The sequence below is a fragment of the Sorex fumeus genome, unplaced genomic scaffold, assembly GCF_029834395.1.
Source record: "Sorex fumeus unplaced genomic scaffold, SorFum_2.1 ptg000093l, whole genome shotgun sequence".
In the NCBI taxonomy this organism is placed as follows: Eukaryota; Metazoa; Chordata; class Mammalia; order Eulipotyphla; family Soricidae; genus Sorex; species Sorex fumeus.
In genome coordinates, this window is record NW_026606150.1 from 6,812,483 (window position 1) to 6,824,989 (window position 12,507).

Consider the following 12,507-nt stretch of genomic DNA (forward strand, 5'->3'; position numbering starts at 1 on the left):
TGGGCCCGCTCGAGCAAATCGACCAACAACGGGAGGGCCTTTACCGTTTACCTTTAAACCTACTTATGAAGCAAACCAATGTTTAAAATGTATAAAACAAGGAAAGGCATTGCAACAAGGATAGAAATGTAGACATGAACTTTAAACATCTTACAATTATTTTTAATAATTTTCAATAAAATCACAAAACATTTAACTACCTTTTTATTAAGTTTACATCAAAGCCACTTTAAGCATACAGATTAATTTTATCATTGAGCAATAATTCCCAACTTTTTATGGGTAATGGAACATCATCAAACGTTTGAAGTAGATTATTTAAGGTGCTGAGGGAGCCATGTGGGAACTATGAGGACAGTTTTCTATTTGGGGGAGGAGGGTGGAGGGGTGAGCGCACACTCCTACCAATGCAGGAAAGCAGACAAGTCATCTTTACAGAGAGCCTGAGAACAGAAGGCAGTAAAATGGTCAATTCTAGGGAGGAGCTGGAAGAACAGGGAGAGGTGGAGCAGGGCACTATTGCTTTCCATTGCACTCAGTACAGTCACTGGCTTTTACCCTGTGTAGGTATCACTTTGAGCTATAAAAAATATACAGCCATGTGTTTCTATCAGTGGACAGTGACAACCATTACCATGGTCAGGTATTGTTGACTTTTATCCAGTAGATATCCCAAAAGAGTAGGACAAATCTCAAAAAATGACATTCTATTGCCTTGAACACATAACTTAGTTGTGCGTACAACTACAGGAAGCTGTTCCCACATCAATGGCCTGGGCCTGGGATGGGAGGTGCAGAGGCAGCAATGTGAGGATGCCCTGAACCTGGTACCCAGCTCTTCGAGGAAAAAGCAGGGCCCAGACCCCAAGAGACAGTGACACCCTCCCTTGGCAGTACTGGACACTCTCTGAGCTTTCCTTTCCTTGGTGCCAATGCTGCCCACACCCCTGGTGATGGTGGTTTCTTTCTTTGGTTTGGAGTTACTGCTTGATCTGCAAAGCTGCTTCTATGCAGAAAAGCTATTTCTTTGGCCTTCCGTGGTGAGGTAATCAGGAAATTAAACCCTTCTAGGAGATACATCTTATTTCCACGTCCTTAGGGACTACCACGCTTTGTGCCCAGTCATTGTCTAGACCTCACTCTGAGTTATCTGGCCTCCCCGGCCTCAAAGCCAACCAGCAGCTCATCAGTCCCTGGTCACAGGAGACCTACCACCCCTTCTGGCTCTGTCCACTCTGGACACTACCACCTTGTTCTCCACAGCATTGCAAGGTTGTCCATCGGGTTTGACAATGTCTCAGGGTCCGGCTTTTCCCTGTGCTCTCCTTCCTCCTGACCCCGAGCTGCACTGTTAAGACTTCCTGATCAGTTGTCTCCTGGTGTCTCCAACGTTCAGAGAGGCATGTGACTTGCATTCACAGACTAAACCAATGACAGCTCAAATATTTTCATACAGTCGCCCTAGATTTAAGCATTACTTTAAAGAAATCAATTTGCTTTTTCAGCTTGTGAACCAAGTTTCACGGGCTTCTGGACTTTTACCCACGTCTGCACCCCCACATCACTGTCCCATCAATGGAGCTCTCAGTGACTTCAGCAGGAGCTCTGCAACGGAAAAATCACGTGGAGACTGTGGTTAGGGTGGTGAGTATCGGACTTGGACATATTCTCCCCTTCCAACTCATGGCTTAGCTAGACAGACCTTTGGGACGGTGAAAAGCAGCCCATGACAAGAGCCAAGAGCAGGCAGACACCAGCAGTAAGAGGGTCTACACTGGGTGAGGAGGAAGCTCGAGTTCATGCTGACTAGGTCTACCCACTATTTCATGGAATGCCCCGACCATCCCAGCTGGTGGTTCTGTTAAGTCTCTCTACCACCCCCTTGACCAAGCCTCTTAATAACAGGTGTCCCTGGGGAGAATTTTTCTGAAAAAAAACTCCAATACAGAGTAAATTCATTCATCAACCTCTAGAAATTAGAAATAGTACAGCTGGTGCTCAACAAGGAACCCTCAGTACTTGTCTGGAGGACTGACGAATATAAACCCAAACCTCAGAACAGTATACTACTTGAAGGATAAGTGGAGGCCATGTCCTTGTGGTGAAGATGATACCAAAGATCGGAGGCAGGTTTCTATAGGGAGGGGGCGCTTCTTGTTGCTCTGGTCTATGGCTCTAGCCATTTCATTTGGTTTGGACTCTGCTTCATTTAGTGACTTCTAAACAACCTTATTTCTATTGAATAATGAAGGATTTGTGATTACTTACAATTTCAGACACTGGGATTTGGTACAGTTACATGGCTTTTTAGACTTTGTGTCCCATGAACTAACAGTTACTCTATAAAGATTAAAAAAGAAAATGTATTCAGATAGTTACTCTTTAAATTTAGCTAAACATCTGGTGTCTTTGAACAAATACAGAAAATCTCAACACCAGATAGGTCTAGGTTTTATTTATAGGTGGACCTGATCATGAAATGGACATGGCGTGCCTATTTCTTGACCCCTTGGAACTAGCCTCACCAACTCCAGTCTGCACACAACACTGGAGGAATCAGAGCGGGTTCCTATGGTTGCTCCTTTCCCCAAGAAGCCATTCCTTATTATTCTGTTTAGACCTTTCGTGTATGGGCCCCCATGCCAAATCTTTTTATTTTGTGTTTTCCCAAATCTAAATTCTAGTGGAAAGAATTAATCATACAACAGCAGGAAAACTTTGATTGGTATTGCTGAAAACATTTTTTTTTCCTTTTTGTGTCATACCCAGAGATGCTCAGGGGTTGCTCCTGGCTCTGCACTCAGGAATTTCTCCTGGTGGTGCTTGGGGGACCATATGGGATTCCAGGGATCAAACCCAGGTTGGCCGTGTACAAGGCAAATAAATGCCCTATCCTCTGTACTATTGCTCCAGCCCTTTCAGCAGGAAAATATTGGCTGCAGTATTACCAGTACTATCAAAGCCTGGTCTGTATGTATCATGTGATCACTAGGACCCCCTTTCCTAACTGTTCTCTTGGGGATTAGTCAGAAGCTGCCTCCAGGGCTCTTGAGGAGGAGAGACTCACATATCTCAGATGCTGTTATAAACAAGGGGAAGCTGTTGTCTACCAAACCAGAGCAATGTAATAGGCTCAATCGGTTGTGGTGAAAAGGATGGGCAGTTTCCCAAGGAAATCAGCTGTGGGAAGTGGCCTTCCCTGGGGCAGGGGCCATGTCTTCATGTCTTTGGACAACGAGAATATGTACACGTTCCACCACTGCAACGACTGACTACTTCTGGGCAGGAACACTGCTTTGTCTTAGACTTTGACCATAACTACAGCAGCACCTGCACACCATACGTGCTGAGTCTCCTGCCTTCACCTAGAGCCTGCGTCTTATCCTGCACCATGCCCTATGGTTAGAATTACACAATAGGTTGAGCGATGGGAGGGTCTTGGTGGGGGGAAGAATTAACTGCAATCAGCCTGATGGGGTGCCAGGAACACCACTGTGCTCTCATACACTCGCCTCTCTGAATAACTGTCAGGACCGAGAGCAGTCGTGGGGTTTGACTCGGCCCTTCTCTCTGCTCTGCCCTGGGCTCCCCCTGCGCTGTATTCATTACTATCCTGCTAGGATCCTCCACACCCACACTCTTAGTTAGTGATCCTGCCCTGCTCCCCATTCAAAGTGGCTAATGGGACCTGACTCATGAGTTGCTGATGCTTATTTCTGGAGAAATAACAGTGCACCCCACACCATGTCACTGAACACTCTGCATTCAGTTTAGTTTTTCGTTCTTCAGAGAGGGTTGCATATTTCTGTCTGTGAGGGAGCCCAGAGTGACAGGTTGGGTTGTCCTGCCCCTGACTCCTCTACCTAGACAGACACTCTTCAGAGGGAGTCATGGACACCTGCATTTCACTGCCCTTGTCCATGGTCCTGTAAACCTGCCTACCAAATGGGGCACAGAGTAGCCTGGCACTCCTTATTCAGAGGAACAAAACTCTAATAAATAAGGGATGTGAGGCAATGGAGACATTCCAGTGCTGTCTGGCCAGACTTGTGGAAGGACTGAAGGAGTTGTAGTTCATAATTCAATGAGAATCTGGGGTGAGAAAGAGGTCAATAGGCATTTACTAAAGAAAAATCATGGGGCCTGAACTGTGATAATGCTTCGAGAGACAAAAATATCTGCTTTAAATAAAATATTTTATGGTGCCTTTCCCAGAGGAACACACCAAATAATCTGGGATGAGATATATGTAATTGAAAAATTAGAAAACAGAAGATATTATATAATCAGGTGTCAAATTATTGGATATTGATTATAAATAAACTGATTAAGATAAAGAGAAAAGAAAATTTAATATAGATGGAAAAGGTTAAAATACTTTTGAAGTCATAAAACTTGACATTAACTTTTAAGGTTATGAGTTCACTACTGACCACACTGTAGTTGAAATTCAGTTTCAGTTGAAATAATGGCATGAGCAAAGATACACTACAAGGAGTGAACAGAAAGTGCAGGAGGGTTTCCTTGGTTTTACTAACATTTGAGAACTCTCTTATGCCAGTCTGAATATTACAGACTCCGAAGACACCTGCACAAATCTGCCTCAGAAAAGCATTATAGACTCTACCACAAAGGGACATCACCCATCCCTAAGGGGAAAATTTCCAGAGAAGACTCATAGAAATTCTTTATTATACTGCTCCTTGCACTACCAAAAATAATACATCAAAGATGTTCTAGAAGTCACATTACTAGCTGACTGATAATCAGGTTATTAAAGCTGTACAAAGCAAAAGGACATGGTTTTTTATTAAAAGGGTTTCTACTACTGTGATAAGCTAGTTTCACAAGTGAGTCAGTTGACAACCCATTTCTAAAGAATGATGACTAAGTGGAATTAGATCCCATCTAGATCCCGAGCCAAAGGCCCAAATGGACCTGCACCTGTGTAATATACTACTGCTAGGTTAGCAATGGTTGAGTCATACTGAGATGACAATTGCCTTTTAGAACGTCAGGCACATTATGTATTTGTTATCTAGTGAAATATAAAATAAGACGAAGAAAAAGTATCTAAAGAAGTGAAGAGATATGACTAGAAACTCATACAGCATGAAACCACAGCAAAGAGTATTCCACCTGTTCTCTTAGCACAGTTGATAAAACCCAGAGCAATCCCAGCATGCCATGAGCACTATGGGTGCTGAGGCAAAAGTCATCAGTGGAGTGACGCAGAATCGAGTAACTTAAATACAAACACAAAGTTCATTTGTTCCTGGCGCATAATTTGTAGTGGAAAATTGCTTGCAACTTGATGACCACTTCAAAATAAAGCAAAATACGGAGCTGATTAAGAGAACAGTCTAGACTGGTAAGGAGGAGGAGAAGCAGGCAGGAGAGAGAGAGAAAAAATTTACCATATGGGCAAATATTCATTAATGTTTCTCCACAAAAACATACAGCAGCTGATCCTCAGAGCAACCACAAATAGCTCTGTCTGCAGGAACATTTCCTTGAACTAAAGTTTTAGAAGCACCAAATTCTCTTCACTGTTCATGTGAGCAGTACTGGTGGTCAGATGTCCCCAGGTTACAAGAGAGACAGGGAGTCAGAGAGTTTCTTCAGGGTTGGGTCACCTCCCGGGTCATCCTCTGTATCCAAAGATGTCATGTAAAGAGCAGAAGCTGCAAGTTGACTCTGTACTTTTCGGTTCAGAAATGTTAAGAGCATGACAGTAATGACCAGTTACAGTAAATGCAACCGCATCTCCTCACCAAACCATCGCACAAGAAAGAGAAGGAAAAATCTTAGTACAGTCTTGTTCCATTAAACTTGACAGTCATAAACTGAAGTGGCGCAGTATTACATCCTGCTGAAAGAGCAACTGTGAGCACCGAAGCTTTCTTCCCTCTTCAGTGGCAATGCAAGGTGAAAGCATTGATTAAATCCCATTATGTCTCCATCAAGTCTCTGGATCACTCCACCTTTCATACTGCCCCCAAACAACTCTAGTCCACACTTACCCATGCCAGAATGAAGATACGTTGACAGCAGGAGCCCCAGAAGCACTAGAGGTCACAGTCTACTTTACATAAATGGTTTGTCCTAATTTTTTTCAGGCTCTGAGACTCATGACTACATTAGATTGCATGACTATAAGCTCTTATCCAGGAATAGATTGATACCCATAACCAACTTTCAGGACTCAATGAGCAAAATAGGCTGCCCAGTACACTGTTGATATAAGAACGTTAACTGGACCAAGAGTTTCAAACAGCTTGGTTAGTTTAGTTATGATTAAAAGCATAACTTTAAAATGACGAGACAAGGTCCTGGCTAATGCAACCTCAGCACCTCTGAAGGGTATGTGCAGCGGTATGAACTGACCCAGGAGGGTAGGCGGTGGGCCACAGCAGCCCATGAAAGTACACTCAGACTACCACAAACAGGAAATGACTGCCATACCATTACTTACATTGATGGCAACAGACAAGCAATAAAGCAGCTTAATTTAGACCAACAGGCAACTCGGTATGAATGGCAGCAACCCTCTGAAATCCCGGTGCAGCCCAGTGAATAGAATGTAAACAACAGCAAGTCAACATACGCAGAGTACTGTGATTCATGTAAATCATAATTTGCAGACAGTTTCGAGGTAAAAATATTTTATAACTTTGAAGAAAATCACAAATATACCCAAAAGTTCCACAAACTTTTATATAAAAGCAAAGAGCAATTGATTGCTTTTAATTCTTACCCTGTCAAAGCTATTTTTGGTGGTCCTGAGAGAGTTGATCCTGAGGGGAAAGTAGACCCATTGGCTACAGATGGTAAGGATCCATTATCAAGCTGCAGAAAGTCAAAGATGAACATAGCTTGAATTAGGCGGTGTTTTTATTTTTCATTTTTTTTAACTTGGTCTGTTTATTTATTTATTTATTTATTTTGCTTTTTTTGGGTCATACCTGGCAATGCACAGGGGTGATTTCTGGCTCTGCACTCAGGAATTACCCGCTGGCGGTGCTCAGGGGACCATATGGGATGCTGGGAATCAAACCCAGATCGGCCACGTGCAAGGAAAACGCCCTATCCGCTGTGCTATTGCTCCAGCCCCTCCTGCCCTCTTTTATTGTCACTGTCACTGTCCTCCCATTGTTCATTGATTTGCTCAAGTGGGCACCAGTAAAGTCTCACAATAAATTGTGAGACTTGTTGTTACTGTTTTGGGCATATTGAATACGTCACGGGTAGCTTGCCAGGCTTTGCCGTGTGGGTAAGATACTCTCGGTAGCTTGCCGGGCTCTCCGAGAGGGGTGGAGGAATCGAACCCTGGTCGGCCGCGTGCAAGGCAGACGCCCTACCCGCTGTGCTATCGCTCCAGCCCTAGCCTGTGTTTTTAATAAGCTCCATCCAGTCAGACCCTAGGTACAAATAAAAATAATTCCTTTTCTTCCCAACTTTTATATCACCATCTCTTTCCAACAACATCAGGGTCTTTTCCCAGGACATTCCACTAACATCTGAGCAGGCTGCAGTCAAGGCCTTAGAGAGGCTATGGACAGGGGGAATCGAGTCCCAGACACAAGGCCCAGCCTGTCCATATGCTGGTCAGCAGAACACAGTGTTCATTCTGCTGCACAGAAAAAAATACTAGAATCTTTTTTTATTGTTACAAACTGTGAAGTATATAAAATTAAGCATTTAATTTTAAATCTGCTTGGATTTAAAATGTTCTTAATTATAATTATTGCATTATTTGTATAATATAATGTTTTGACATTTTGAAGTCACAGTAGCAACAACTGCTTCATTTATCTAATAAAAACATATTTTGTTATCAATTTTTAAAAATTCAAAAGTGATGTCATAATTTCTGCATTATTCATGCCCTTTGCTTTCTCATTTCTCATGAATTTTTTGTATTATTCATTAGTGTGACTCACAGAGAATATTTGCAGCTATATGGGGAAAATAATGAAATCACTGCTAGCCTAGAAGCTAGAAGATAACAAAAATAACGGATCAAGTTTGTTAAGTTTTGAGAATATTTGTATCAGTTAAACTAACCTTATTTTCTCTTCCCCTAAAACTCGAAGTTTAAAAATAAGCTTCATTTAAGGAGTATAGCCTTAGAAAAGATATTCATTGTCCATCCTTCTTTTCTGCCCCTTTTAAAATTGTGTGTGATCTAGAGACTGGCCCACATCCAAAAGAACAAAAGCAACTAGTTTTGGCACAGATGTGGGGAGAAAGGAGCTCTCCTTCACTGCTGGTGGGAATGCTGATTGGTTCAGCCCTTTTGGAAAACAGTATGGACGATTCTCAAAAAATTAGAAATTGAGCTCCCACTTGACCCAGCAATACCACTTCTGGGAATATATCCCAGAGATGCAAAAAAGTATAGTAGAAATGACATCTGCACTTATATGTTCATTGCAGCACTGTTTACAATAGCCAGAATCTGGAAAAAAACCCGAGAGCCTGAGAACAGATGACTGGTTAAAAAAACTTTGGCACACCTACACAATGGAAATTATGCAGCTGTTAGAAAAGATGAAGTCATGAAATTTGCATATAGGTGGATCAATATGGAAAGTATTATGTTAAGTGAAATAAGTCAGAAAGAGAGGGACAGACATAGAAAGATTGCACTCATTTATGGAATATAAAGTAACAGAATGGGAGACTAACACCCAAGAACAGTAGAGATAATACCAGGAGGATAACTCCACAGCTTAGAAGCCAGCCTCGCATACTGCGGGGGAAAGGCAGCTCAGATAGAGAAGGGACCACCAAGTAAAGGGTGCTAGGAGGGCCCACTCAGGATGGGAGATGTGGGCTGAAAGTAGACATAGACCTAACATGATGGCCACTTAATACCTCTACTGCAAACAACAACAACCAAAAGGAGAGAGAGAGCAAAAGGGAATGCCCTGCCACAGAGGCGGAGTTGGGTGGAGGGGACAGGGTGGGAGTGGTGGGAGGGATACTGGGACCATTGGTGGTAGAAAATTGGCACCGATGGAGGAATGGGTACTTGACCATCGGATGACTGAAAAGCAAGCACAAAAGTTTATAACTACCTCACAGTGATTCACTAATAAAAAATTTTAAAAATAAAATAAAATTGTGTGTGATCAATACCTGTCCTGGCTGGAAGACATCGGCAATACTCTTGGTTCAACTTCTCATTATGAATCCTGAGTCTGGGAAGCCAAAGTATAGAAGCAGCAGAAAACTGGGAATACTCAATCCCTAGACTTCCTTTCTCTGTCTAAGGTCTGGGACTTGGCCCCTCTCCCTCAGGCTGAGGTAAACTTGCATTCACAAGTTACTAAAATCAATGTTTCTTTCACAGTCCCCCAGACACTTGGTAGGCTGACATTCCCAAATGACAGTCCAAGAGTTCCGCATTTTTTTTTGGTTTGTTTTAGGCCATACTCAACGATGCTCAGGAGTTACTCCTAGCTCTGTACTCAGGAATCACTCCTGGAGGGCTAGGAAGACCAAACAGGATGATGAGGATCAAATCCGGGTCAGTCACATGCAAAGCAAGTCCTTTACTTGCTGTAGTATCACTATGCCCCCCCCCCCAAGAGTTTTGCATTCTTAAAGAATTTCGGGTTCCTTTTTCTTTACACAAAGGACATTTTTTCTTCTTCCCCTTTGCTTATTTAGAAAAGCAGAGATAGGAAAAGGATGTACGACATAGATGGTAAATCTAGGGAACCTTTACACAAGCCTCCAAGAACTTCTGTTTTTAGGGAGGGGTGTTTCTGGGCCATAACCAGTGATACTGAGGAGTTACTCCTGGCTCTGTATTAGGAATTGCCTCCTGGTGGTTATCAGGGGATGCTAGGGATCAAACCCAGGTCAACCGTGTACAAGGCAAACACCCTACCAGCACCAGCTCCTCCAAGAACTTCCTTAGCAATATTTAGCCAAGGAGAAAGTAAGCTTTAAGAGAGTGCTTCTCTGACATATAACCTCAGGCTCTTGCTAAAATGCAGATTCTGTATCCCTGAGTCTCGGGTAGGGAGATCCTGGATTTCTAATGAGCTCCAAGTGATGACCGTACTCCTGGGTCCATGGCCCATACTTCCAGTAGTAAAATTCTAAAGAAAGTTCTAAATTCCAAACATCAGAAGATTCAGGGCTTAGCTGGGGGCCTTAAGGTTGTTGAAAACTGTAGCACTGTAACACTGTCCTCTCATTGTTCGTCAATTTGCTCAAGCGGGAACCAGTAAGACATCTCCATTGTGAGACTTGTTGTTACTGTTTTTGGCATATCGAATATGCCACGGGGAGCTTGCCAGGCTTTGCAATGCGGGCGGGATACTCTCGGTAGCTTGCCAGGCTCTCTGAGAGGGGCGGAGGAATTGAACTCGGGTTGGCCACGTGCAAGCACCCTACCCGCTGTGCTATCGCTCCAGCCCAGGGCTGCTGAAAACACACTATTGAAATAGTGGCTTCCACATGCTAGGGGAAAAGGGAGCTCAGATAGAGAAGGGAGCATCAAATAAAGGGTGTTGGGAGGATCCTCCCAGGATGGGAGAAGCATGCTGAAAGTAGACTATAGACCAAACATGATTGCCACTCAATGCCCCTTTTGCAAACCACAAGACCCAAAAGGAGAGAGAGAGAGAACAAAAGGGAATGCCCTGCCACAGAGGCAGGGTGGGATGGAGGGGATTGGGGGGTGGGAGGGATACTGGGACCCATGGTGGTGGAAAATGGGCACTGGTGGAGGGATGGGTACTTGATCATTGTATAACTGAAACCCAAGCACAAAAATTTGTAAGTCTACAACTGTACCTCATGGTGTTTCACTAATAAAAATTTTTTAAAAAATAAATAAATAAAATAAAATAGTGGCATCAAGGTCTTCACTGGATAAGAAGTCAGGGGGCCTATAGGGGGGGTGACATTAAACTAAGGAAGGACAGGGGAAAGGTCAAAAAGAAAGAAAGATATAGTTCAAAGGGATATTTCTAATGAAAGATCTTGGAATAAGCTCAATATGTGCCTTTCTGATTGGGGCTGAAACTGGAAAGAAAGGAAATTAGAGCAGAGACTGCAGCCAGGCAAACAGTATCAACAGATTCCTGTCAGTCACTCACAGCATCATGACTCAGTCTCGTATCTCCCACACTGATTACTACACTCTTCCTTCCTAGTTAATGCATCATTCAAGAAATTCTTCATTTACTTCACTGTCACTGTCACTGTCCTCCCGTTGTTCATCGATTTGCTCGAGCAGGCCCAGTAACATCTCCATTGTGAGACTTGTTATTACTGTGTTTGGCATATCGAATACGTCACGGGGAGCTTGCCAGGCTCTGCCGTGCAGGTAAGATACTCTCAGTAGCTTGCTGGGCTCTCTGAGAGGGGCGGAGGAATCGAACTCAGGTCAGCCATGTCGGCCATGTCCAAGGCAAACACCCTACCCGCTGTGCTGTCGCTCCAGCCCTTTCATTTACTTGACATATTTATTTATGTCTCAGAGAATGCCTCCATGCTTTCCATGCCGTCTCTGCACTAGCAACTTCATCCTGCGGCCCGAAGCTTCCTCCCTCTGACTGCTGGACTGTACATTCACTTGTACATGGAAGAGACAGCTCAGATTTCATACCTCCCTTCCCCAATTCTACATGATTTCTTTCCTCTCGGGCTATTCCTTGCCATCTTCCCCTGCCATCACCTGACCTGAATCACTCCCACCTCTCAACAAGATGATTTCAATATCAGGGTTCACCTGCCTTTACCTTGGCCTCCTCCAAACCAGCCTCTTTTGAGTAAAAGCCATTGTCTTCCCACCACCTTCCGCTTTCCCGTTCCCCTTTCCTCTTGTTGTCTCACCCTGCTCCGCTGGCCTCTCCGTTGTCTCTACAGTAGTGTACAATGCTGTTCCTTGTGACTGGAATGTCCTTCCATGTGATAGTCTCAAGGCTCACCCCTTCCTCTCTCTCAACACCTTTATGAAGTGCCACCTACACAAAGGAGCCAACTGGGACCATCCTGCACAAACTTGCAAACTGCTTCCACCCACCAAACCCCTTACCCCTGCTCCACTGCCCACTCTCTGTTCTCCTACCTTAATTATCATCTACTTAGTAGACGTACTTATTGTTTGACACCCACACAAAATATAAGCTGTAGGAGGGTAGAATTATGTCTTTTGTTTTGGGGTTCTCTTACTGCTAGTTCCCTGATAGACTTTAGGTGCTCAGATCTGCGGCATCCATACTAAAGGATGAATGCTCTGTTTATGCCAAGCTCTATTCTATTTCCCACCTTATAGAGACAAGTCCCACAAGGTCTTTTTGCTCCTATGTCACCTGCATTCAGAGGAATGAATGCAGACAAATTCAAAATGCACACGATAGTGATAAGACAGTGACAGCTGTCTACACTGAGGAATTAGGGAACACTCTCCTGGGTAGGTGACATTTTATATCAAGATATTGAGGAAAGGTAAAGAGAAAAAAAATTCTAGTCTTTTTAGTA

The 12,507-nt window shown here is 43.5% G+C and overlaps 1 protein-coding gene across 1 annotated transcript in view; it reads right to left on the reverse strand.

The window, feature by feature from the left end:
• The window catches only part of TESMIN (testis expressed metallothionein like protein), a 40,952-nt gene that overhangs the window by 20,512 nt on the left and 7,933 nt on the right, over window positions 1–12,507 (reverse strand). The window contains exon 5 of the mRNA XM_056131999.1: window positions 6,758–6,849. Coding sequence (XP_055987974.1) covers window positions 6,758–6,849 — 92 coding nt within the window. The remainder of the gene's footprint in view (window positions 1–6,757; window positions 6,850–12,507) is intronic.